At 34.8% G+C, this 24,483-nt stretch overlaps 1 protein-coding gene across 1 annotated transcript; it reads right to left on the reverse strand.

The window, feature by feature from the left end:
* Positions 1-1,120: 1,120 nt before the first annotated feature.
* LOC100255682 (T-complex protein 1 subunit epsilon) lies at positions 1,121-19,821 on the reverse strand. The gene is made up of 9 exons (XM_002283502.5): positions 19,450-19,821; positions 18,109-18,427; positions 15,152-15,500; positions 14,738-14,870; positions 14,576-14,628; positions 4,952-5,054; positions 2,006-2,172; positions 1,815-1,928; positions 1,121-1,606 (listed from the first exon to the last, which is right to left on the reverse strand). The coding sequence occupies exons 1-9, from the start codon at positions 19,646-19,648 to the stop codon at positions 1,436-1,438; spliced, it is 1,608 nt and encodes a 535-aa protein (XP_002283538.1). The 5' UTR covers positions 19,649-19,821; the 3' UTR covers positions 1,121-1,435.
* Between the last annotated feature and the right edge of the window lie 4,662 nt (positions 19,822-24,483).

Raw genomic sequence — 24,483 nt, forward strand, 5'->3', positions numbered from 1 at the left:
CCATCAACCATCTAAAAGCCTTAAATTTTCTATTCTCAGTAGGAAAAAAAAAAAAAGAGAGAAGTCGTTCTCTGATGAGAAATGAATTACAGACACACACAGCTGGGAAGAGAGAGGTACCATGTAACTATGCACACACGAAGAAGGAAGAGAAAGAGAGTTGAAGGGGGAAAATGAGAAGTGGTTGACAACCTGATTTTCACTCTGGTGAAAGGATGCCCAAGAACTCCTTGATGAAACATGTCCAAACAGCCACGATGTAACAATCTCTTCCAAGCATCTTCGGCCCAAGGGAAGAACACAAGATTTGCGGGAATGAGGAGGGTGGGTGGAACAAGAAGTGGATAAGAACTTGATCTTCATTATGGAGAAAGAAGTGGATAACAAGTGAACAACTTGATCTTCAGTCTGGTGAAAGGACTCAAAGGAACCCCCCAAAACTAACTCCTCGATGAAACACAGAAAGAACCATGGGTAGAACAGTCCCTGCCAAGCACATTCCGCCGAAGGACAGAGCATAAGATTAGTGGTTGGGACTAGTCAAAAAATAAGAGAAAATTAGAGGAATGAATTCTGTATTTGAAAGTGGTTCAGCACACAGACGGCTGACCCCAAAACATACAATTTATATGGCCAAGAAGATTGCACAAAGGCAGGGTTTCTGCACCACAGCAACGCTATACAGTAGGTATCGTATATGAGAGAAAGTCACAAAACACAAGGGAAATTTTGGCACAATTAGAGGGACATGGCATGGTTGAGTGGAAGTAGTTGAGAGTCTGAGACTTGTATAACTCTAAGAACCACAATCTTGCTCTCACCCCAACAACGCACAACAACCTCCACCCCTCACAAACACACGCACAGACGAAATCCCCCTTCTCTTTTCTACTTGTAAATCTGTCTACACCTTATCATCCATCTATACATATCTCTAGACTAGTTCCAGTATCTTCGATTATGTGGACTCCTTTAGTTAAGTTCTCAAGTGTTGCATGTCGCATACAGAAAGATCTCATGTGCATGAGAGAGAGAGTAATTGAACAAGCGTGAGTCGTCCATTTCAACTGAGTTTGGTCATTAGATGTATGATATGATTTGAATAAACTCAAACCTAAAATGTCAGATGGAAAAATACTTTCATACAACAATTTTTGCTCATTTTCTTGTTTCCATGTGCACAAGGATAAGGAAATGGGTCATGGCCATCAAGTAAACCATGAAACCTTTCAAAAAGAAACAACAAAATCAACAAGATATTAACCAAAAACGATGACGATAGTACAAAACCAAAAACAGAGTCCAAAATAAATAAGAAAGTCTGCGTCCAGTGGCCATATCATCCCTTGTGATTGAGATGCCATCCCAAGCCACCATTGGTACCGTGAGCACACACATCTAGGTGAAGCAAAACTTTGAATGATGTACCCATATCTCAGTAATCAGTAGGGGAGATGACATCATCGATCTTTAAAATCATCTTGACAACTTGTGTTGCCAGCAAGATTTGCTGCTGCTTCCCTATGAGAGTCTCAAAGACATTTTGCTCACGCATATCATATGTGCCAACATCATTGCAGTCAATCCCACAGTAGGCATTGTTATCCTGCATATCAAATTGAAATTTTCATTTTAAAATCAATAACCATTATGAAAGTGCATATGTTTCAGAGTGTGCACACAAGGGTGTGTATATGCATGTGCAGATCTGTGCGTGTGTGTGTGTGTGTGTGAGAGAGAGAGAGAGAGAGAGATTTAATCAGAAGCTCCAGGTCAGAGTGAAATTAGCTGCCATATCTCACGCATGATTTTACCTTAATTTGCTGAGATTTCACTGCAGATAGGGTTTCGATGGGTTGGAGGCCACTATTCTCTGCAAGTGCCATGGGAATTGAATCCAAAGCATCTCCAAATGCCCTGATAGCATACTGTAAACCAACCAGGCAAATAATTATTACTAAAACTACCACTAAGGGTATAAAAGACAAGAGTAACATCTTCATACCTGCTCAACTCCTGGATATTTATCAGCAGCTGCCTCTACAGCAATAGAGCAAGAAATCTCAGCTGAGCCTCCACCATACACAATAGAATTATTGCGAATGATATTCCTAGCCACACACAGTGCGTCATGGATGCTACGCTTTGTCTCCTCTATTATCATTTTGTTACCTAATGCACCATCAAACAGCAGAATCTTGTGTAAGATCGTTTGAATGCCTTTAAGACCATTCTTTCTCAGTTTTCAACTATTTCTTTCTAATAATTCTACCATTCATTATTGTTTTTTCTCTTCTCCTTTTCCCCATTTTTTTAGTTTTCGTATCCTATCTCTCACTCTTCTTCTTCCCCCACCCCCACCCCCACCCATGGAAGTTACAGACCAACCAGCTCCTATGAGAGGAGAGGAGATATAGCAAACCTCTGTCTTTCCCCCTCTCCTTCTCCCTGTTTGCCCTCTCTCATGCTTTCTTACACAACCACACAAAACTATTTATAGCCGATGCCTACCACACAACACGGGTTTTTTTAAGAAGTTGTAGTCCTGCTAAGAGTTAATTTGAGTAAGAATGAGTTCACTCTAGTTGGGAGGTCAAAACCATAGGTTTTTATTTTTTACCAATTATCTTCAGATGCAAAGTAAGGAAACTTCCTACTTTGTAGTTGAATTTGTAGTCAGTATCTTCTTTTAAAGAATACCATGTGCCAGGATGGAAAAAGGTTTAATGGATGAAAAAGACTTTTTATCTTTCAAAACTCATAGTTCTTGGTTAAGTCACCTGACCATTTTCATGGTATTTTCAAAATTCCAGTGTCAGCATCTAATAGATTGAAATGCTTGCAAAGAAGTTTCATATGGACTTGTGAGGTGTTGAGTTCAATTTTCATTTTATTTATTGGAATTTATTTTCCCTGGGAAGATCTTTGAGAGTGATTACCTGTGCTCTCTTAGGCAAAAGGCTTTGGAGGTTTGTAATAGAGAGCAAGTTTATGAAGACAGATGATGGATTGAAAAAAAAAAAAGCATCCAAAGAGGGTAATTGGATGTTTACAAAAGAAAGGGAGAACTATAATCATTGTAGCCTTCAATGGTTTTGGCAAGGACACTAGGGATGAAATGCTCTGGCAAGCACATTGCTCTCTATCATTTAGGTCCTATGATTAAAGATAAATACCCATATCTTAGAGGACAAATATAGATGTACAAATGATTAATCATGAAGGCTTCTCTATGCCTGTGAGTCTGATTATGATGGACGTGAGGGAGAGTACACGATTAACAGGAGAAAGATTGGGACCATGATGAACTCTATCTTGCTTTTAGTTAAATGATTAGAGAACATGTCAGTGTTCTTGCAGAGGCTTTATGCGTCAAATCTTAATAAGGACAAGGACAGTCTTGAATGGAGACTCAGAAAAACAAAACTTCATGATAAAATTTTCCTATAGCCATATATGGATCGGATCATGGGAGTTTGGACGAGCCTATTCCTTTCCTGCCCATGTGTGGACTGCAGGATTCATCTGCTGTTAAAGTGGAGGGCCCATTATTTTGACAACAAAGAAATAAGTTTCTTAATCATTTTGTTAGTATGGGTAAGGTTGGTTCTTACCACATCATTATTGGATCACAAATTGAGGGAAGAGTAGGAGGATTACCTAGTAATCCATTGGATAGTTGCTTAGAGCTTTAGAATTTCATTATTCTTTATTTGGCCTATGTTGAACTATGCCTACATCAATTTTGGACTTCATTCAGGGTTGGTGAACCAAGACCTGCAATGCAAGGGAGATTAATTGGGAAACAGCACCAGTTTGTGCACTTCAGTGCTTCTGGAATAAGACACTGTAAAATCATTGAGACCTTTTTCCAATGAACTTCCTCCTTACTCTCTGAGTTAAAGACTTTCATTTTTATTTTTATTTTTAACTTTGTAGATTTGTCGATTTCCTTGTCTTGTTATAGACTTCCCTTTCAGGATTTCGCATATTTGTACCCCTTATCATCCTACTTTTTTCCATTTCTTGGGTGCTTTTTATACATCCCCGTGTACCAGATTTGTCACATAACGAATTTTCTTACATCCCTCCACCCCCACTAACACACACAAAAAAGGAAAAGAAAAAGGTACAAGGTTGGTGTTTAATGTCAATATCTAACCATTATTTTCTAGAAATGTTAACAACTATCCTTTACCCTTCAAACAAGGACAAGTCACAAACAGCTTGGCCATAACAAAAATTCACACTTTAATTGATAGCCATAACTAAAATGGCTGACATGATTATTAAACAATTCATGTACTAGCCTTTTAAAGCACAACCAAACAGCACTGAGCTATTCCTGCTGGCTCACAACATGGATAAAATCATCACTCTGATCAAATATGCAAGGAATACAAAATAATAATTGATCAAACTAGAATGCAGAAAATGTCATCTCTTTTCCCAAATGTAGTGTTTTAGATGTGCAAGCAAGAATTAGTTTGATAAAATGGGTCACTTGGTAAAATCAACAAAGCTAAACCTTATGCCAAATTACAACAGGAGAACCCAGAACATGCCAAATGCAAAATTAACAAGTTAATAGCTTAGCTAAACTTACCAGCTAGTAAAATCATTTACCATCAGGGATGATGGTATCTAACACAATTCTCTAAATCTAACAGATTATATCTCGATAATCAGAAAAAAAAAAGAAGAAAGAGAAAAATAGGAATGTAATAAACAAGCAAATAATGCGCCATTCATATATGATATAACAACTAATTATAAAGCATTTAAATGAAATATATATACAAAATGAACATATTGCATTCTACTTTTTAACTCCAGACCACAATGAATATTTTGCTCAGATGACAACTCACAGCATTATAAACCAATATAATATGTCAAAAGAAACAAAATGATCATTACAGAAAAAAGGGAAGAAAAAACATAAGCCTACCACCACGAACAAATATGGTTACAGCCCTTGAATTTGCACAGCGTTCAATATACAGCATTCGGTCTTTAGTGGTACCAAATGATTTTTCTCGAACCAAACCAGCCTAAATAAATAACATGGAATACTATATCAGTGTTTCTGGTGCCCACAAAGTACAAGCACAATTTAAGAGGATAAATTACAAATATCAAGTTGAGAGTTCAATATAAAATAATATACATAAAATTCAAGTCACAGATTCTTAATGATCAACAAACTTCTCCGAAGAGTTTGGCTATTATAAAAAAGAAGAAAAACTAATATAATTAAAAAAAAAAAAAAGATAGTCAAGTGAGAGTAACAATAATAAATGATGATAGTTTGAGTGTCATTCTAAGCAATTATAAAATAAGATACTAGCATCAGATGTGAAACAATGCAAAAAAGATGTGGCACCATGAGCAACAAGCTCTTCTAAGGAGTCACTACATAGATCTTCACAATTTAGGCAACATGTAAGGAAGATTGTAAACACACACGGCAGAGAGCTGCAGGCAGTAATTGGATGTATCTGTGCATGTGACAGTCAGGAGATTGAAGATGGTGCAGGAGGCTCATTATGGAAGAGTGAACACTCATCCATCAGGCCCACATCACAGAATGATCATAATTCATACAAACAGATTTTTTTTTTTTTTTTTGATAAGTAAAAGAAGTATATTAAACGAAAAGAGGAAACACCAAAAACCGGTGCCCTCTAAGTATACAGGGAGTATACACACCACCTTCCCTAACTAGGAGCCTATCCAATCTACAAAACTTACAAGAGAAGAATGACTCTCTGCTAGGGAACCCCTGACCCATGACCAAAGATTACATACAAAAGAATATTTCAACCTTTGAAGCAAAAGATCCTCATCCCCAAACGCTAGGTTATTTCTCTCCTTCCAAACTGACCAAAAAATACATAAAGGCACCATTTGCCAAGCCTTCTTGCGTCTTTTCCCCACGAACCCTCCATTCCACCCAAGAAGGGTTGTCTTCACTGTACACGAAAGAGTCCAAGATATACCAAAAAGGGAGAAAAGGAGGTTCCATAGGACCCGCGTCTTGACACAATGCAGTAGGAGATGATCCACTGTTTCTTCTTCAGATAGACAAAGAAAGCACCTATTTGCCAAAGAGAACCCCCTCCTTTGAAGTTGCTCCTGTGTTAAAACTTTACCCCAAGAAGCCTCCCAAGCAAAGAAAGCTACCTTGGGAGGCACTCTTGCCCTCCAAATTCTTTCGCTAGGGAACATAGAAAGGCCCCCCGGCTCCATCATAGAATAAAGGGACCTAACTGAGAAAGCCCCATCATTTGAAGTTGTCCAGATCACTCTATCTTCCTCCTCCCTTTGAACCCTGAAAGCTTGGATCTTCTTCAACAACCACTCCACTAAATCAATCTCCCAATCATTAAACGCCCTTGCAAAGAGAGGAGTCCAACCAACCCCATCACCAACAGGATTCCAAACCTCCGAAACCCAAGCATTCTTCGACATGGACATGGAAAAAAGAGAGGGGCAAGACTCACAAAGAGGCCCATAACCACACCACTTGTCTTTCCAAAATTTCACTATTTGCCCATTACCCAAATGGAAAGCTACCCTGCCATCTAACAGCCCCCACTTCTTCCTAATTGCTTTCCAAAGCCCAACTCCGTTTCTTCCCATCACATCCCGAGTACACCAGCCCCCCTCCTCTACGCCATACTTGAGGCTAATTACACTCCTCCACAACGCCTCTCTCTCATTAGCAAACCTCCAATTCCACTTACACAAAAGGGCGCTATTCATCAAAGATAAATTTCTCACCCCTAGCCCACCTTTTCTTTTCTCCAAGCATACCAAGTTCCATCTTACAAGGTGAGGTTTATGGGCTAGAGCTCCCCCACCCCACAGAAAATCCCTCTAAATTTTCTCCAATCTCAACCTCACTTTTCTAGGCAAATAAAAGAGAGACATCAAATAAATAGGCATACTGGACATAGTGCTTCTGATTAGGGTGAGTCTTCCCCCTTTAGATATGTACCATCTCTTCCACATAGCAAGCCTTCTACGAAAACGCTCTTCAACCCCATCCCACACAACCAAAGAATTGAAAGCTGCCCCTAAGGGCATTCCCAAATAACTAGAAGGAATCCCTCCCACTTTACACCCTAACTCCAAAGCCAAACCCTCTATCTATATTCAACACCCTTCCCACCGGGATCATCTCACTCTTCTCTAAGTTAATCCTCAAACCCGAACACGCCTCAAACCACATGAGAAGTCAGCTTAGATAAGTCATCTGATCTGAAGACTCCTCACAAAAAACCAACGTATCGTCCGCAAACAACAAATGCGATATTTGCATCCCCTCACCCCTCCCACCACTCACCTTCCACCCAGATAAGTAGCTCCCACTAATAGCCCTTCTCATCATACTACTGAAAACCTCCATGGCGATCACAAACAAATAAGGGGAAAGGGGATCTCCTTGTCTTAACCCCCTCGTGCTTTGAAAAAAACCGGATGGAGAACCATTAACTAACACGGAGAATTTCACAGTGGAGATGCACCAATCAATCCACTTTATCCATCTCTCTCCAAACCCCATCTCTTTAAGAACAGCCAACAAAAAGCTCCAGCTAACACGGTCATAAGCCTTCTCTATATCCAACTTGCATAACACCCCTCCCACATTGTCTTTCAACCTTGAGTCCACAACCTCGTTTGCAATCAACACTGCATCCAAAATTTGTCTACCCTCCACAAAGGCATTTTAAGACTCTGAGATCACTTTCCCCATCACCTTTTTAATTCTATTGGCCAACACCTTGCCCAACAACTTGTAGAGGCTGCCTACAAGGCTGATAGGCCTGAAATCTTTCAAATCTTCAGCACCTCCCTTCTTTGGAACTAAGACAAGGAAAGTTGCATTTAGAGATTTTACAAATCTGCCCCTCTCATGAAATTCCTTGAAGAAGCCCATTATTTCAACCTTTACTAAATCCCAACTGAACAACCAAAAAGCCATGGTGAAGCCATCCAGGCCGGGAGCTTTATCCTTGCCTAGATCTGAAAGTGCCGCGAACACCTCCCCTTCCGTAAAGGGAATTTCCAGCCCCTCAATACCAGGACGCCACCGCCCTTCTTCGGTATACAAATTATTAAAAGCTCCCACCACACTATTTTTTAAATCTAACTCCTCCGTATGCCAACAATCATCCACTTTCAGCCTAGACAACCAGTTCCTTCTGTTATGCGCATTTGCCATCCTATGAAAGAATCTGGTATTATTGTCCCCTTCCTTCAACCACAATTCCCTCGATCTCTGTCTCCAAGAAATTTCTTCCCTCAACACCCATGTCTTATAAGCCTCCTTAGCCTCCTTCCTTGCTTCACAATCCTCCAAACTCAGATATACGTGTGCCACACTTTGCAGTGAATATGAGGTGTTGTCATACATGGGAAATTGCCAACAGCTAGACAAGAGAACCATGCAAAGCAGTCTCTAATATTTAATGTAAAATATACTAGCCCTTAGTTAATGAGCATCAATGCATTACAATCATAAACATCAGGGAAAGGATTTTATCATGTGACAAAAAAATACATAACGAACACATTCTTACAAACTCTTTTCCATTAAGATACAAACAGAACTGGCTTGTGAAGTCCAAATCAGTATTGAAGATCTGTGGATATGGGAACCATGCCAACAGATGGAACAGTAATTGTTGATGCAACAAAGGGTCCTATGAATCACAGCTCACATCTCGCTTTAAGAGCAGGAGAAATAGTTCAGAAGTCCACCCAAGTAAAATCCTAATTGCACTAAAAGGTATACCCAGTACATCTTAAAATGACTATAGAGATGGAAGGGATGAACAATAAGAGGGTGGAGGTAATTCCATTTATTGTTAGTAGATGATACCCTCATTTTTTGGTAATACATGTCAAGAACTGATATATTTGAGTGGGCTTCTCATGTGGGTTGATGCAGTTTATGGGCTGAAAATTGATTTGGAGAGGAGTGACATAATTCCCATGTGGGGTGAGGTGGGGGGAAAACTGCAATGATCCTGAATGCAGGGTAGACAAATCTTGAATACAGTTTCAATCACTAATGACACTATAGATTCTAGGAAAAAAAGCTTGAATGCAAGTTCAGTGTGCAAGTAGGACATAGAAAAAAGATATCATCACGTGAACTGAAATTTTCTCCATTCAATCATGGATAAATGGGTTTTGGGAGAAATTGGTTGAGATGGGTGTACTTTTGTATTATCTATAGTGAGATTCTCAATATTGGTCAATGGCACTCCCAAAGTCTTTCCAAGGTTTTAGACGGGTAGGGTGACGCTCTTTCCACTTACCTCTTTGTGTTCACCATAGAAGCTCTTTGCTGTTTCATTTTAAAAGCAAGAGAAGTGGGCCACAAAAGTGGTTTTAAGATAGGTGAGAGAGAAGAAGAGAGGATGGAAGTCCTTCATATATTAGTTGCAGAGGACACACTACTATTTTGTGAGGCCACTGTGGAGCATCTCAGGTGCTGGAAATGGATGCTAATATGTTTTGAGCATGCGTCATGTACAAAAATCAATTTACAAAAAGGTGAATAAGCTCTTGTTAGTGAGGTGTTTGAGATTAATAGATTTGCCTATTTGTTTGGCTGCAAGGTTGGTTGCATTCCTACTACATATCTTGATTTGCCTGTAGAAGCATCTCAAAGACTTAGTGGCATGTAGTACTTAGTTGAAAAAAGATTTTAAAAAAAATAAATCAATTAATCAATTAATTAAAACTAGCCTCTTGGAAAAGATAGTATCTATCAAAGGGAGATAAGATTAATCCTTACCAAGAACAATTTTTTGAGCCTTCGAATTTTTATGTCTTTATTTGTAATTCTTAGAAAAGAGAATATTAAACTGGAAGATATCTAGAGAGATTTTTTTGTAGAGAAATCGCTTAGAGGGGAAACAATACATCTTCTTAAATGGATGATAGTTTGCAAGTATAGAAAGTATGTTGGGTTGAGACTTAGGAAGTTGGATGCCTGAAAAAGATGTGACTTTGCAAATAGTTTTGAAGATATGCTCATGAGCATGATAGTTTGTGGAGGAGAATTATATGAGGTAAGTATGATGAAGAGGAAGGAGGTTGGTGTATTAAAGAAGTGAGAGGCTTTCTAGTGTGAGATGTGAAAAGACATGAGGGGGAGGAAATAGTTCAACCCAAAACTTCCATGTCAAGAATAGTAGAAGGACCAGATTTTGGTTAGGTAACTAGGTAGGGGAATGACCTCTACAAAAGTCGCTAGTGGAGAAAGCTCTTGAGCTTCCCTTCATTCATTGCTAAGCCAAGGTCCCAAGTCTCTAAGTCAACCTATGCTTTTTCGAGGAATCTTGAACCCATGGGCATACGGCCTAACAAACCTTCCCTTTTTGTCAACTTCATGGGTGTTGCCCCGTTCCCAAATCTTTTTCATTGACAACTTCAAACTAATCAATCGAATGCTCATTAATACATAATCGATTGAGCACTACTTGAAAATGGCCCTTCTGCTTAGAAACGAAATGATCCAAATGTTCCTAGAAATTCTTGTTCCCATTAGTGGCCAAAATGCCAAGCTAGATTTATAGCTAGGTAGAATAAAGAGAGGCCTCAAGCCCTTCATCCATCATTTTTTTAAACCACACGTCCCCCTGAAAATTTAAAGAATGAGTATACCATCTTTTATATAAAGCTTTTAGTGAAAAGAGCCTTAAATAAGCTTTACCTATGTTGTTTAGCATAGCCTCTTCCAAAAACATTATAGTTACATATCTATGAGAGGAATAGGAGAATGGAGGTCATTGGTCCTTGGGAGTTTAAAGATTGGGAAATGGATGGAGTGGGTCAATTTTTTAAGCCCTTATTTTTTTTTTGATAAGTAAAGCAATTGTATTAAAAGTGCCTAAAGTATACACGATGTATACAAGGCCAAAAAAGAGGAGGCATAGACAATTTTTTAAGCTTATTAAAGTTGTGAGCTTACAAACAAAAGAGAAATATAGTGTATTGGGGAGGGAGGAGAAAAAAGAGAGATTTTAGGTAAAATCCATCTACAAATGCTTATGTGCTAAGGCTAAAGAGTTGTTTCCTATTCAAGATGTTTAGGGTATTAGTGCACCTTTGAGAACCCCTTTTTTTCTTTTTTGGGGGGTTGGGGGTGGGGGTGTTAGGTTTATTATAATCTTTACAACTAATGTGATTAGTAAGTAAAACGACAATGATCATGAGAGAATCTCACCTAATTTGGGAACTCTTTTATTATCAATGTGTAGTATGTATTTATATTTGAGTTTGATGCTACTCATCCTAAAATGTAAAATAAAAACTACTATTATAAATATGTTTACTTGAATTTAGTTAAAGTAGAAAAATGAAAGTACTTCCTATGTAGGGCCTTTGAAAATGAGGGGCATCTTGTCCAAAGACTTAAACTTTATTTCCTTTGGAATATTTGGACATGGGCTAAGGTGTATTTAGTTTCAGGCCTTGTTGATTTTGTGGATTGGTTAGGCTTTGTTTGAGGGGGTGTTGTTTTTTGTTGTTCCCTTTTTTTGTGGCGTTCTTAGACATCCTTTGTATACTTCTTGTGTACTTTGAGGCGCTTACCTGGAGTGTCCTATATTAATATATTGTTTTTTGCCCATCAAAAAAAAGTAGAAAAATGAAAGTACCTTTTTCAAAAAATAAAAATAAAACACTAATGTACAATAATTTATTTAATCAAAGGATGATTTTTATATCAAAATAAAGGAAATTGGTTAAATATTTAATAACCTTATTTTGATCACTTTTCTCTTCTTTTTTTACAGATAAAGAAAAGAATATATTAAAAAGAGGCACCAAAAGTGTGACTCAAGGAATACAAGACCTAAACACCCACCACCAAAAAGACTCAAACGGAAGACAGATCTACAAAACAAGATGGACTATAACAACCTCAACAAGAGCCTAGCCAATCAAAGAATCTAATTAACGTTAAAGGACAATCATCTATAAACAACTTAGTCTCTAATCAAAAGAAGCAAACAAAAGAACTTTTTAATCTTTGGATTGGGATCACATCATCCTCTAAGGCAATTTTATCCCTTGCCTTCTACACCATTCCAAAGATGAATAATGAGATTGTTCTTCAAACTTTCTTAAGCTTTTTGCCCACAAACAAACTGTGCCAACCCAATAAAGTCTCTCTAGCCAACAATGGAAGCACCCAAGACACCTCAAAAAGGACAAAGAGCAACTCCCATAAAACCCTAGTTTTTACACATTGAATAAGGAGGTGATCTATAGACTCTTCATCCATATGGCAAAGATAACATCTATTTGCTAAGGACCACCCTCCTTTTTGAACTTGATCCAAGGTTAAAACTTTTCCCCATGTTGCCTCTCAAGTAAAAAAGATAACTTTAGGTTGCACCCATAAGTTCCAAATGCTACTCGTTGGAAAAGAAACATAGCTACCCAACTCCAAGGCGTCATATAGAGACTTCACAATAAACTTGTCGCTTTTTGTCTCTGTCCAAAACACTCTATCTTCCACATCCCTACACACAATCTTCCTATAGAAACACACCAAAAATCTCTCCACACAATCCACCTCCCAATCGTTGAAAGGTCTTGAGAAGCATCCCCCTCCCTCCTTCGATTAAGAAAATCCAAACATCTTCCACCCATGCCTCCTTAGAGTCAGCTAAAGCAAACAAAGAAGGGAATGACACACTCAAAGGTGTGTGCCCACACTACTTATCCTTCCAAAATTTCACCATTCGCCCATTACCGACCAAGAAAAAGATCCTACCACTCAAAAGGTCTCAATCCTTCCTACTCACTTTCCCCAACCCAACACCATACACCTTCCTCACTTCCCAAGAATTACACCCCCCCACCACACCCCCCACTTTCTTCCTCATACATCCCTCTAATAACTTGATTTTAAAGGCCTCTCTCTCATTCCTAAAATGTCAACTCCATTTGCAAAGGAGAGTCTTATTGATAGTTGAGACACACTTAATGCCCAAACCCCCTTTCCTCTTGTCTAAGCAAACAATCACTTATCTTACTAAATGTGGTTTCTGCTCAAGGACCCCACCTCCCCACAGAAAGTCCCTTTGAATATGCTCTAAATTCAATCTAGCAAACACATAAAATAAATGGGAAAGTTAGATAAAATACTTCGAATTAGAGTAATCATCCCTCCTTTGGAAATCTATTGTCCCTTCCACATGGTCAACCTTTTATGAAACCTCTCTTCCACTCCATCCCAAGTTGCCACTAATTTAAACGATGCACTTAAAGGAAGACCCAAGTAAGTGGAAGGGAGACTACCCACCTTACACCCAAGCTCAAAAGTAAGGTCACTTATATTTTCTACCCTTCTCATAGGAATTAACTCGCTTTTATCCAAATTTATTCTCAACCTTGAAATGGCCTCAAACCACATAAGCAACCAACATAGATAAGTCATTTGATCTTAAGATGCTTGGCAGAAGACAAGAGTGTCACCAACAAACAACAAATGGGAAATCTAAACCCCTTCTCCACTCTTCCCTTCACCTCACAACCTGATAAAAACCTCCATCCACTGCCCTCTTTAAAAGGCAACTGAGCGCGTCCATTGCAATCACAAATAAATAGTGCAAGAGAGAATCCCCTTGCCTCAAGCTCCTTGAGCTTTGAAAAAAGCCATTAGGGGTGCCATTAACCAAAACAAGGAAACTTGTTGTGGAAATGCATCACCTGATCCACCCAATCCACTTCACCCCAAAACCAATTTTTTGCATAACTGAGAGCAGGAAAGTCCATTTCACATGATCAAAAGCATTATTTTGGTCATTACACATGACAACAACTTGATAATCCATTTTATCAAGCACTTAAATTTTACTTTTAAAACCCACATCACTTTTGAAATCACAATTTACTAAATGCTCAACTGTTTTACATCATAGTACTGAATTGTTTCACATCACAATTGATTTTTTATTTTTTTTGTTTGCAGCACAACTAAAAACAATTTTTCCCAAAGTTGCAGCAATACCAAACTGACCATAAAGAGGTTTGTCATTTCACTCCGCTCCACTTGTTTTAGAGAGAGAGTAATAATCATGCGTTCAATAAAGAAGAGCATTCAAATTAAAAGTACAAGGATATTTTCATTAAATCCCTTTGGGAATGGTCCAGAGTCCTTTTTTTAATCGGAAATGGTACAGATTCTGGTTGCATCTGGAAAATTTTACATTATGGAAGTTCATTGATAGTCTAAACTGTAAATAACTAGATTGTGCTTTGCGTTTTCTTTTTCTTATTTTTTTTTTCCCCATGGGTGTTGTTAGAAGCCTTTCAATAACAATTTGTTTGCCCATCAAAAAAAAAATTAAAAACAAAAACAAAAATCTTGTCATAGTTCTTAGAACTTAATATTCTTCAGACTCTGAATCAAAGAAACACTACACTATCAGCAACAAAATAATATTCATATCAAAAGGAGAAAAAAAGCAGGTTAGGGAAAAAAAATTGTTGATTCATACAATTAAAAAAGAGAAAAAAAAAAAGAAAGAAGCAAAAATACCTTGCCCAGCTTTTCTGGTGTCAATTCTTGGAACCTTGGCACAATTCTTCCACCTACAAAGAGACCAACAGCATCACTGAACAAGTAAATACAGAAGATAAAAAGTCATAGTAACAGTTTTTGAGTGGTATAGCAGAACTAACAATCTAAATTGGCACCAACCTGTGGCTATTGCTATCAGCTCTAACTCCACACCTCCAACCCACCGGACAGCAGGCAAATTCCTGTGCATTAATAAATGATTTGCTTCATCATCAAACCCCCATTGGCAGATAACCAAGGTAGCACCAACATCCTGAAATTCAATAAAAATAGGGATCATAAAAGAAACATATATTTGGCAAATTAGTCTCCTATTGCTTCTAAACAACATTATAAATAAACCATTGTAATTTTACAATTAAAAACCAGGTAATATAAACTAATACATCAGCTTAATGACAATAGGTGATTGATATGACATTCCAAAAAGGAAAATAAATCAAACCAAAGGAAAATTAAAAAAGAAAACAATTAGAAAGAAAGATAAATGAATTGGAGTCATAAAAATGCCATAGAATTTTTCAGCAATTGCACCTTGCATTTTTGAACCATGTCATCAAAGTATTTCTGCTCTTGGAGACGTAAAGTCTGGAATTTTTCCACTGTATCAATATCAACCTTATGCTTAGTTTTTGGCTTAGGTGGCTCAAAGGGGCATGTCAAAATAGCAATTTTTGCATCTTCAATATGCTTGGGCATTTGTGGATGGCTCATATCCTTGTCAACAACAATTCCATGTATTAACTCAGTATCTTCCAGTTTTCCACCTACTTTCCCCTCTACTTTAATTAAATCTAAGTTAACATCCCTCCTCTCCAAATCTGCAACTGCCATAACTGCTTTAACAGCAATTTCAGCCAAACTGCGCTTGCATCGATTCACACTACAATATAAAGAAGAAAAGCATTACATTTGCAGTACAGAAACATATAAAAGATAAAGTTATCTAGAGAAGTTGAGCTAATATCATCATGCACATAAGTAGCAATTACCCTTCCTAGCTTGTCCATGTTTATACTTCACAACCCATTTATGTCAATATGAACTCAAAACAAAAAGTTCAAAGAATGGAAAAGAGCAGAAAGACAAATATTAGCAAAAACCTAATAAGATATTTCCAGGGATCTTTTGGTTTCTTCAACCACAATTTTGTATAGTCAATACACAATTTTCACTCTTCACATCCGCCTCAGCAGAGCCAAAATAGTTCTAGGACTATCCTTCCTAATACTTTTTTCTTTTATATATCAGGAACACACTACATCATTTCTATTATTAAAAGGGTAAAGAAGGATGAGACCTCTTTCCATAAAAATCTTATCAAAACAAGAGAAAGAACTCCTTAAAAAAGAGCCATATAAGCTGAACAAACAAGAAAAGATTGCCGAAAATCTAAGAGTGAAACATAAAAAACTTTTGCATCAATTAAGCTTCAGTAAATAAGAAGAGCCTATTTTAGAAAATATAATGTACATGATGCCCAAAAAGAGCAAAGCATACAATAAAAACTCCCAAGTATCGCCAACAATTTAAGCTTACAACTTTGTCTCAGAAGCTAGAAATTTAAAAATAATATATATATATATATATATATGAAAAGCAATAGCAGCAAAGAGAAAAGAAGAAAGTAGCTCCAATATACAGTGAATAGCAGGAAATTGAAGGTGTATATCAAGTAAGTTCCCATAAATTAAAATGAGAACTATAGCCATGGTAGGGGGAAGAAATAGTGCTCTTTGTTGGTTTTTTTTTTTTTTTTTTTAGTAATGCTCTTTGCTTATATTATGCCAACCAGAACCCAAAACTATGAAATACAAAAACTATTCAATTCTTAATTGGACTATCATTTCACCTTTAGCTTTAGCTTATTTCTCAATATTGACAACAATTGAATTCTTAATTGGACTATCATACATACATACATATATATATAAGAGATATAACTAAAAAAGAAGTCATATGGTTGAGACACAGAAAATCAAACAATTAAGCAAAAATCTTAGACGAGTCTCTTCATACTAGTTCCAGTGACTCCAATCAGCTATCTGATCATAGTGCATAGTTGTCTAGGGACACAATTCTACAGAAACAGATGCACAGAAGGAGCTAATTCAGACTGCAATAGGCACACAGCACACTATAGTAAGTGGCTCATTAAGCTATTTCATAATAAAAGACTGGCAACCTGAGGAACTTTAGCCCATCGAAGCTAGATAATACAGCAAGTACAGAGTGAGCTAAACTTCTCACCTATGGCGCTCCATGGGTTAAATTAATGTACTAGAAGTCTGCTGCTCAAGCTTGAGCTCAATGAATCCTCACTATTAGAAAAATTATAGTCAAGTGCAGAGTTGGACTGCCAACATTTTCAGGCAACTCATGGAAGATGACATTTTCCATTATAATCCACAAACCAGAAGCAAAACCATAGAAATATTAGAAGATGTTATGTTGCAGATACCATGGACCGGATATTAGATTTGATAAGGTATTTTTAGAACCTACAGTGATGTGCCCTCCAAATGGGGAGCAGAAGACTTATTGAGATGGAAAGCTGCAATAAGAGGGAAATTTTGAGTGAAATCTTTCTATCAAAAACTAATGCCTCGAGATTAAGCTGCTTTCCTAGATAAAGAATTACGGATGTTGACTTCACCATCAAAGGAAGCTCTTCGGTTTTGGATAGTCAGGTGAGAGAAAACTCTAACTTTGGGCCATTCAAGATGAGAGAGAGGAACATGATAGCCTGTGCTATACATGTAGAAGGAAGGAAGAATCATTGGATCATATGTTGATTCACTGTTCATTTTCCTGTAAATCATGGTTTTTGCACTTCCTTCATTTCCTATTTCTTGGTGCCTCCTGGGAACTTCAAAGAGATACTCGGTTCACATGTCAACCTATTAAGCAAATAATACAGAGGTTTCATGATGAGTCCCTTATTTTGTAGCCTGGCACATCTGCACAGAGAGGAATAGAAGGACCTTTGAGGGGATAGATCTACTCCTCCCAAAGTCAAAGAAGTTTTTTTTGCACTTGAGCAATCTTGGGTTGAGGATTATTTTTTAGGCAGGAAACACTGCCTAGTGAATTTCTTCAGTAGTGTGGGTTGTTCTCCAGCATAAGGAGTGCAGTTTTTCCTCTTTTCTTTCTGCATAGTGACTGTCAGTACAGTGTGAATATGCTCCTAGCGTACATGTATTGGACCCTATTCGGTGCCTTTTGGATTAGTTCCTCCATTTACATATGAATTTTACAAGATATTTTGGCACAATGAGCCCAACATGCAGGCAAAACCTACGATAGAGGAAGGATGTCAAATCTAGTGCAGACTGCTAGAAACAGAAAGTAATTTTCACATTGTAAAAAAAGGAAAATTAAGGCAGAAATTTTCAATGATATTGCTGTACGTAACATTATAATGCCACAAGTCATCATTGAAGAGCATGGAGATCCCATGATGGACTAGATGGATGGGGGAGTGAACTTACATCTTGGATGATAGAGTGGTCATGCAAGTTTGAACTAAAGGTTCTATATTTGTTACTCCAAACTCAAACTTTTGAGCAATGTGTTCCAAATGTTCAACAGCTATCCTACAAGCCATTTCATAGCCCTCTGCAACCCGAATAGGATGAATCCCACGTTCAAGTAGCCCCTCAGCCTGCTCTAGAAGTGCACCAGCCAAAACTACAACTCCTGTTGTGCCATCACCAATTTCATAATCTTGGCTTCGAGATAGCTCAACCATCAGCTTCGCAATTTGATTGTCAACATCCATCTGCTCCAATATTGTTGCACCATCATTCGCTAACAAAACAAATAAAAGGTGAGTGAAGATCATAGCTGAAGAATCAAACCATGGAACAATGGTATAAGATGGTCTATGTCAGGTCATACAACAGCAGAACAATTATGCATGAATGGGAATGTATAATCATTTGCCATCATGTGATGACCACACAAAAAGGTTTCAGCAGTCAAGAAGCAAAAATTGAATAATGGGTCAAGAACTGATACCACATTCAAAAGGGGAATGAACAATGTGTTTGGAGTGGGGTAGAAATAAAGTATTTGCTTAAACTGGAACAAAGTGTTTGAAGAAATTGAATGCAACAGTGGGGTTTCTCAATACAGATTACATTTCCATCTTAAGTGGCAGAATTTGTATGAAATTCATCAAGTTTTATCTTCATTCTTTTTAAACAAAGTCAAAAGGTCCCTGGAAAAGTCCTTCATATTTAACCTCTTCTCAGATGCCAAACAAAAGAAAGTAAAAAACCAATTCTTTAATTTTTTTTTCCTTTCCCAATAATTAAATTACTTTCCCTCATTTGATTCCAAACAGGGTAGAAAGAATTGCAAAAAATAAAAAATAAAAAATAAATGAGAAGACTTGGGGGATCTAGAGAACCTTATTTTAATACAACCTTCCCAAATTTGGGAAAAAATTAATCTTAACATCAAATACCTGTCTTATTTCCTATCCTAACCTCAGTTTTTAATAACACTAACAGAGCAAATTGAACACACAGTCCCTCCTTATTTTATTTGCCCCAATAAAATCATTTACTATCTAAAATCACACCATTGCCAAACACCAAAAACAGGGAATCATGTACAAATCCATGATCACAAGATCCAATCACGATCTTACTTACATTCAGCTAATCACCCCTGCACAGTACAAAACAACTTCTCAGGTTTCAAAAAAAAATACTTCATAAAATTCAAATCTCCCAACAAACAACTCGAAAATGAAATAAATATGGCAATTGAAATGCAAAACAAAGGAAAAACGCATGTGTTGTAAAGAGTGGAGAAGAACATACTAATGGTGACATCACCGTCGGGGCTCTGAAGTATCTTGTCCATTCCCTTGGGGCCAAGGGAGGTGCGGAGGATCCGAGCCACCGCTTTTCCGGCAGAAATGTTGGCTTTCTGAGCATCCAAACCTCTCAATCTGCTCTTTTGCTCTTGCCCCCTCAGTATTATGAATGGCCTTCCGAACTCATCGAATGCTAAGGCCATTTTCTTCTTAATTTACCAAACCCTTTTTCTAGGGTTAGGGTTTTGGTGGGAGATTCCAAGCACTTCAATATCAGTTCGTGCTACGAGCAAACGATGAGATAGATGTAGGGTTTAGGGTTTTGTTGGAAGGACAGATTTGGAATAGAGTTGGGTTGGGCCAACCGGCTTGAGTTGGGTTGAGCTACTACTTTAGTCACTGCTATTTTACACGTAAGTTACTTTCTTTTCTTTTCTTTTCTTTTCTTTTCTCTTTTTTTTTTTTATTTTTCCTATTTTCTAGTTGTAAAAATTATGTTTAGAAAATAATTACAATATTTTTAAAATATATATTTTTTTGGAAGAAGCATTTATTGATGGTTAATCCAATCGAGATATGTAATTATAAGGGTTAAAATAATCCCTATTTTAAAAAAAAAAATCAATTCAATTAATTTTTAAATCTTCAAAAATGATATTTTATCAAATACTTAATTTCTACGACTAAAAAAAAAATGCTTTCTTAGAATCATTCCAAAATGATATTTGTTTCATGGGAACTCGTCTCAGTTCCCTTGAGGAATTTTTTTTTTTTTTTTTATAATTTGGGAATTTAAATATATATATATATATATATTCATGGGAACTCGTCTTGAGGAATTTTCTTATTTTTATTTTTTTACTTTTTTTTTATAATTTGGGATTTTTTTTTTCATGGAAACTCGTCTATTCAAGAGACGAGTTACCTTGAGGAATTTTTTTTTAAAATTTGTGAATTTTTTTTTCATGGAAACTCATCCCTTGAAGAGACGAGTTCCCTTGAGGAATTTTGTTTTTTTTTTTTATAATTTAGAAATTTTTTTAAAAAAAAATTATTTTTGTTTTCATGGGAACTGTCTCTTCAAGAAACGAGTTACCTTGAGGAAATTTTTTTTTCTTTTTTATAATGTGTGAATTCTTTTTTTAAAAAATATTTTATTTTTCATGGGAACTCGTCTCTTGAAGATACGAGTTCCCTTGAGGATTTTTTTTTTATTTTATAATTTGTGATTTTTTTTTCATGGGAACTCGCCTCTTGAAGAGACGAGTTCCCTTTAGGATTTTTTTTTATAATTTGGGAAATTTTTTTTTCATGGAAACTTGTCTCTAGTTCCCGTGAGGATTTTTTTTTTTTTTTTTTTTTATAATTTGAGAATTTTTTTTTAAGAAAAAATATTTTTTTTAATGGGAACTTGTCTCAGTTCCCTTAGGATTTTTCTTTCCTTTTTTTTTTTTTTTTTTTAAATTTGAGAATTTTTTTTTAAGAAAAAATAGTTTTTTTTTTCATGGGAACTCGTCTTAGTTCCCTTAAGGAATTTTATTTTATTTTATTTTTAATTTGTGATTTTTAAAATAAAAAAAAAAATATTTTTTTCATGGGAACTCGTCTCAGTTCCCTTGAGGAATTTTTTTTTTTAATTTGTGATTTTTTAAAAAAATATATATATTTTTTGTTTAAAATATATATATTTTTTTTCATGGGAACTCGTCTCTTGAAGAGACGAGTTCCCTTGAGGATTTTTTTATTTATAATTTGTGAATTTTTTTTCATGGGAACTCGTCTCTTGAGGAATTTTTTTTTTTAATTTGTGATTTTTTTTATAAAAAAAATATTTTTTTTTCATGGGAGGATTTTTTATTTTATTTTATTTTATAATTTATGAATTTTTTCATGGGAACTCGTCTCTTGAAGAGACAAGTTCCTTTGAGGATTTTTTTTTTTTTTTTAAATATTTTTTTTTTCATGGGAACTTGTCTCATTTTTTTTTTTTAATTTGTGAATTTTTTTTTTCATGGGAACTCATCTCTTGAAGAGACGAGTTCCCCTTGAGGATTTTTTTTTTTTTTTATAATTTGGAATTTTTTTAAAAAAATATTAAATTTTTTAATGGGAAATCGTCTCTTCGTCTCTTGAAGAGATGATTTCCCTTTTTGAATTTTTTTTTAAATGGAAATAAAATCGTCTTCTGAAAAGACGATTTTGGTTTTAAAAAAAAAATTATCCGTTCACCCTCTCTCCTAGGTGGCAAAAACTACTATATATTTGTAATAACTTCTTTTACTACAATAATTTAAGAATAACTTTTTAAAATTACCGTACTATTGAGAAAAATCCAAGTTATTAACATGGTCATTCACCTTTTTGAGGTTTTGATTAAATATATCTTATTTCCATAAATTTATAATTTCATTAAATATTTTCTTTATTTTAAAGGAAATGGGAGGTGAGTGAAAATAACATATAAAAAAAATATTAATGAAATTTCAAACAAATGAAAATCAAGTGTACTTAACCAGAACTTAAAGAGGAAGCCAATAAAATTAACCCTAATAATAATAATTACTTATGATAACTTGGCTTTTGTTATACTTTGAACACATCCAAGTGACTAGACACCTAACCAACTAGACCTCAAACGTTTTGAAATTGTTATATTAGAGTTTTTAGTCTCGGCATAAGCAATTTGAGTGTTCTCTTGTACACTTTCAATTCATGGTACAAATTTTTTATTTAAATAATATTATTTTAAAAAAACAAAATTTTATAAAATATTTACAAAAATATATATTTTTTAAATTGTTTTATAAAAAAAAGATTTTAAATGCAAATATCATCTATAAAAAAAAATAATTTTACATTTCGAAATCATCCTTTTTAAAAAATATTTATTATTAATTGATATTTTAGTGGTGTTTGTTTTTTTTTGTTATCTATTTAGTTAAAAGTAACATATTGATATCAATTAATATAACTAAATTGAACTTATTAATAACAAGTCCACTTTAATTATATTGGTTGATATCAATAGGTTATTTTAAGTTTAATAAAAAAAATCAAATATTTTAGGTTTTTATATTCAACCAAAAAACAAATGTTACTTTTATCTTTTATCTTTTATTATTTATTATTTTGGTAAAATCTTCTTTTTCAATATGTGCACAATCTATATATTTGTACTAAATTATTTTGTTTAAAAGACATTATGAGATTTTATTTTATTTTTTATTTTTTTATCACCATCTTGGTTTTGATATAAAAAACAAGAGGGAATAAAAAAAACTGATCTATCCTTTGGTGAGAACCCAATCCATTTAACGGTTAAGGAGGTTTATCACCTTCAACAAGAATTGATATTTTGAAATAAGATTTTGAATTTATAAATTAATTATATTATTAAAATTAAGTGTCGAGTCTAAAAACCATTTTTTAATAAGACTGATAATATCGCAATGTCAAGATTTTTACTAGCATAATAATATATTGATGTTACATAGAAAGCAACAATTTTTTCAAAACTTATGAAAAAAGAACAACATCATACCTAAACAATTCAAAATGCAAACATGTTCATATTTTGATTTTTTAAATATGAGACAAATCATTCAACACTCCTTTCAGATTTCTAGATATGTGACAGTTCATTTAGCATTTTCTTCATAGATCATAGTTCTTATGTCTTGGTGGTTGAGATTATAATAAATAGCTTAGGTTGTTAAGAATACAAAATTCAAATTAAACTTGTTTGTTTATCAAACTCGTTTAATAGTATGAAAATTCTTATAAAGGGAATACGTTGTAAAGGGTTTTGATTTTATTTCTTTTTCATCTTAAAATAAACCAAAAATATAATTATCGGTGGCAACGGCTTTTTATTACTCAAGCTTAAAGTATTTTAGTGTACTCCAATATCTCAAATTTTATTGTTGAAATTCTATCAAAACTGATATGCATTTTTATTAAATAGTTTATTTAGAAAAAGACTACCGTCAAGTCAATTCACACATAATCTCAAAATAACTACATATATGAAAGAATAACGTGAGGTGCATGATTTATGAAATACAATTTGGTTCATCACAATGAATACATTTCAACTTTCAATAAAAAATAAATAAAAATTGAAATTTTACTTAGATTTCATACTATATATGTTATTGAATAACATTATTTTATTATATTGGTTGATATTGATAAGTTACTTTTAAAAAGCAAATTAAAATATTTGATTTTTTCTATTCAAACAAAAAATGAACACCATCTTTATCTTTTATTATTTCTTATTTCATGTAAAATATTTTTTTGGAATATATTCACAATCTATAAATTTATACTAAATTATCTTGTTTAAAAGACATTCCAATATTTTGTTTTTATTTTTATTTTTTTATCAGCTCTAATACAAAAACAAGAAGGACTACAAAAAAAACTAATCTATTGAAAACCCAATCAATTTAACGGGTGTTGAACGATATACCATTAATTAGGATCTAAAAGGATGTTTATTTACCTTTGATAGGAATTGATGTTTTGAAATAAGATTTTGAATTTATAAATTAATTATATTATTAAAATTAGGTATTGAAAACCTAACTTTCTCTACTAGTATTTTGTGTAATTTTGTTTGTTATAACAAGCTTTTATACATCATAGCATAAGGTTTTTTTTAATAAAATAAGACTAGCAATATCACAATGCCAGTATTTATCATAATAATATTAATAATATTTTGGTGTTACACATAAAGTAACAAATATTTCAAAACTTATAGAGGAAGAATATCATCATACATAAAAAATTCAAAATATGGTGTTACTATTTTGATTTCTTAAATATAGGACAAATGATTCAATTCTTGATATGTCACCGTTCATGCAACATTTTTTTCATCTTTGTCATCAACATTTTCTTCAAATCTATCATCATAATTCCGGTGTATTGGTAGATGGGAATATAGCGATAGTTCACGTTATCAAGAATACAAAATTCAAATTAAACTTGCTTCTACTCAAGATTTATTGAACTTGTTTAATAGTATCAA

This window comes from Vitis vinifera, chromosome 12 (genome assembly GCF_030704535.1).
Source record: "Vitis vinifera cultivar Pinot Noir 40024 chromosome 12, ASM3070453v1".
In the NCBI taxonomy this organism is placed as follows: Eukaryota; Viridiplantae; Streptophyta; class Magnoliopsida; order Vitales; family Vitaceae; genus Vitis; species Vitis vinifera.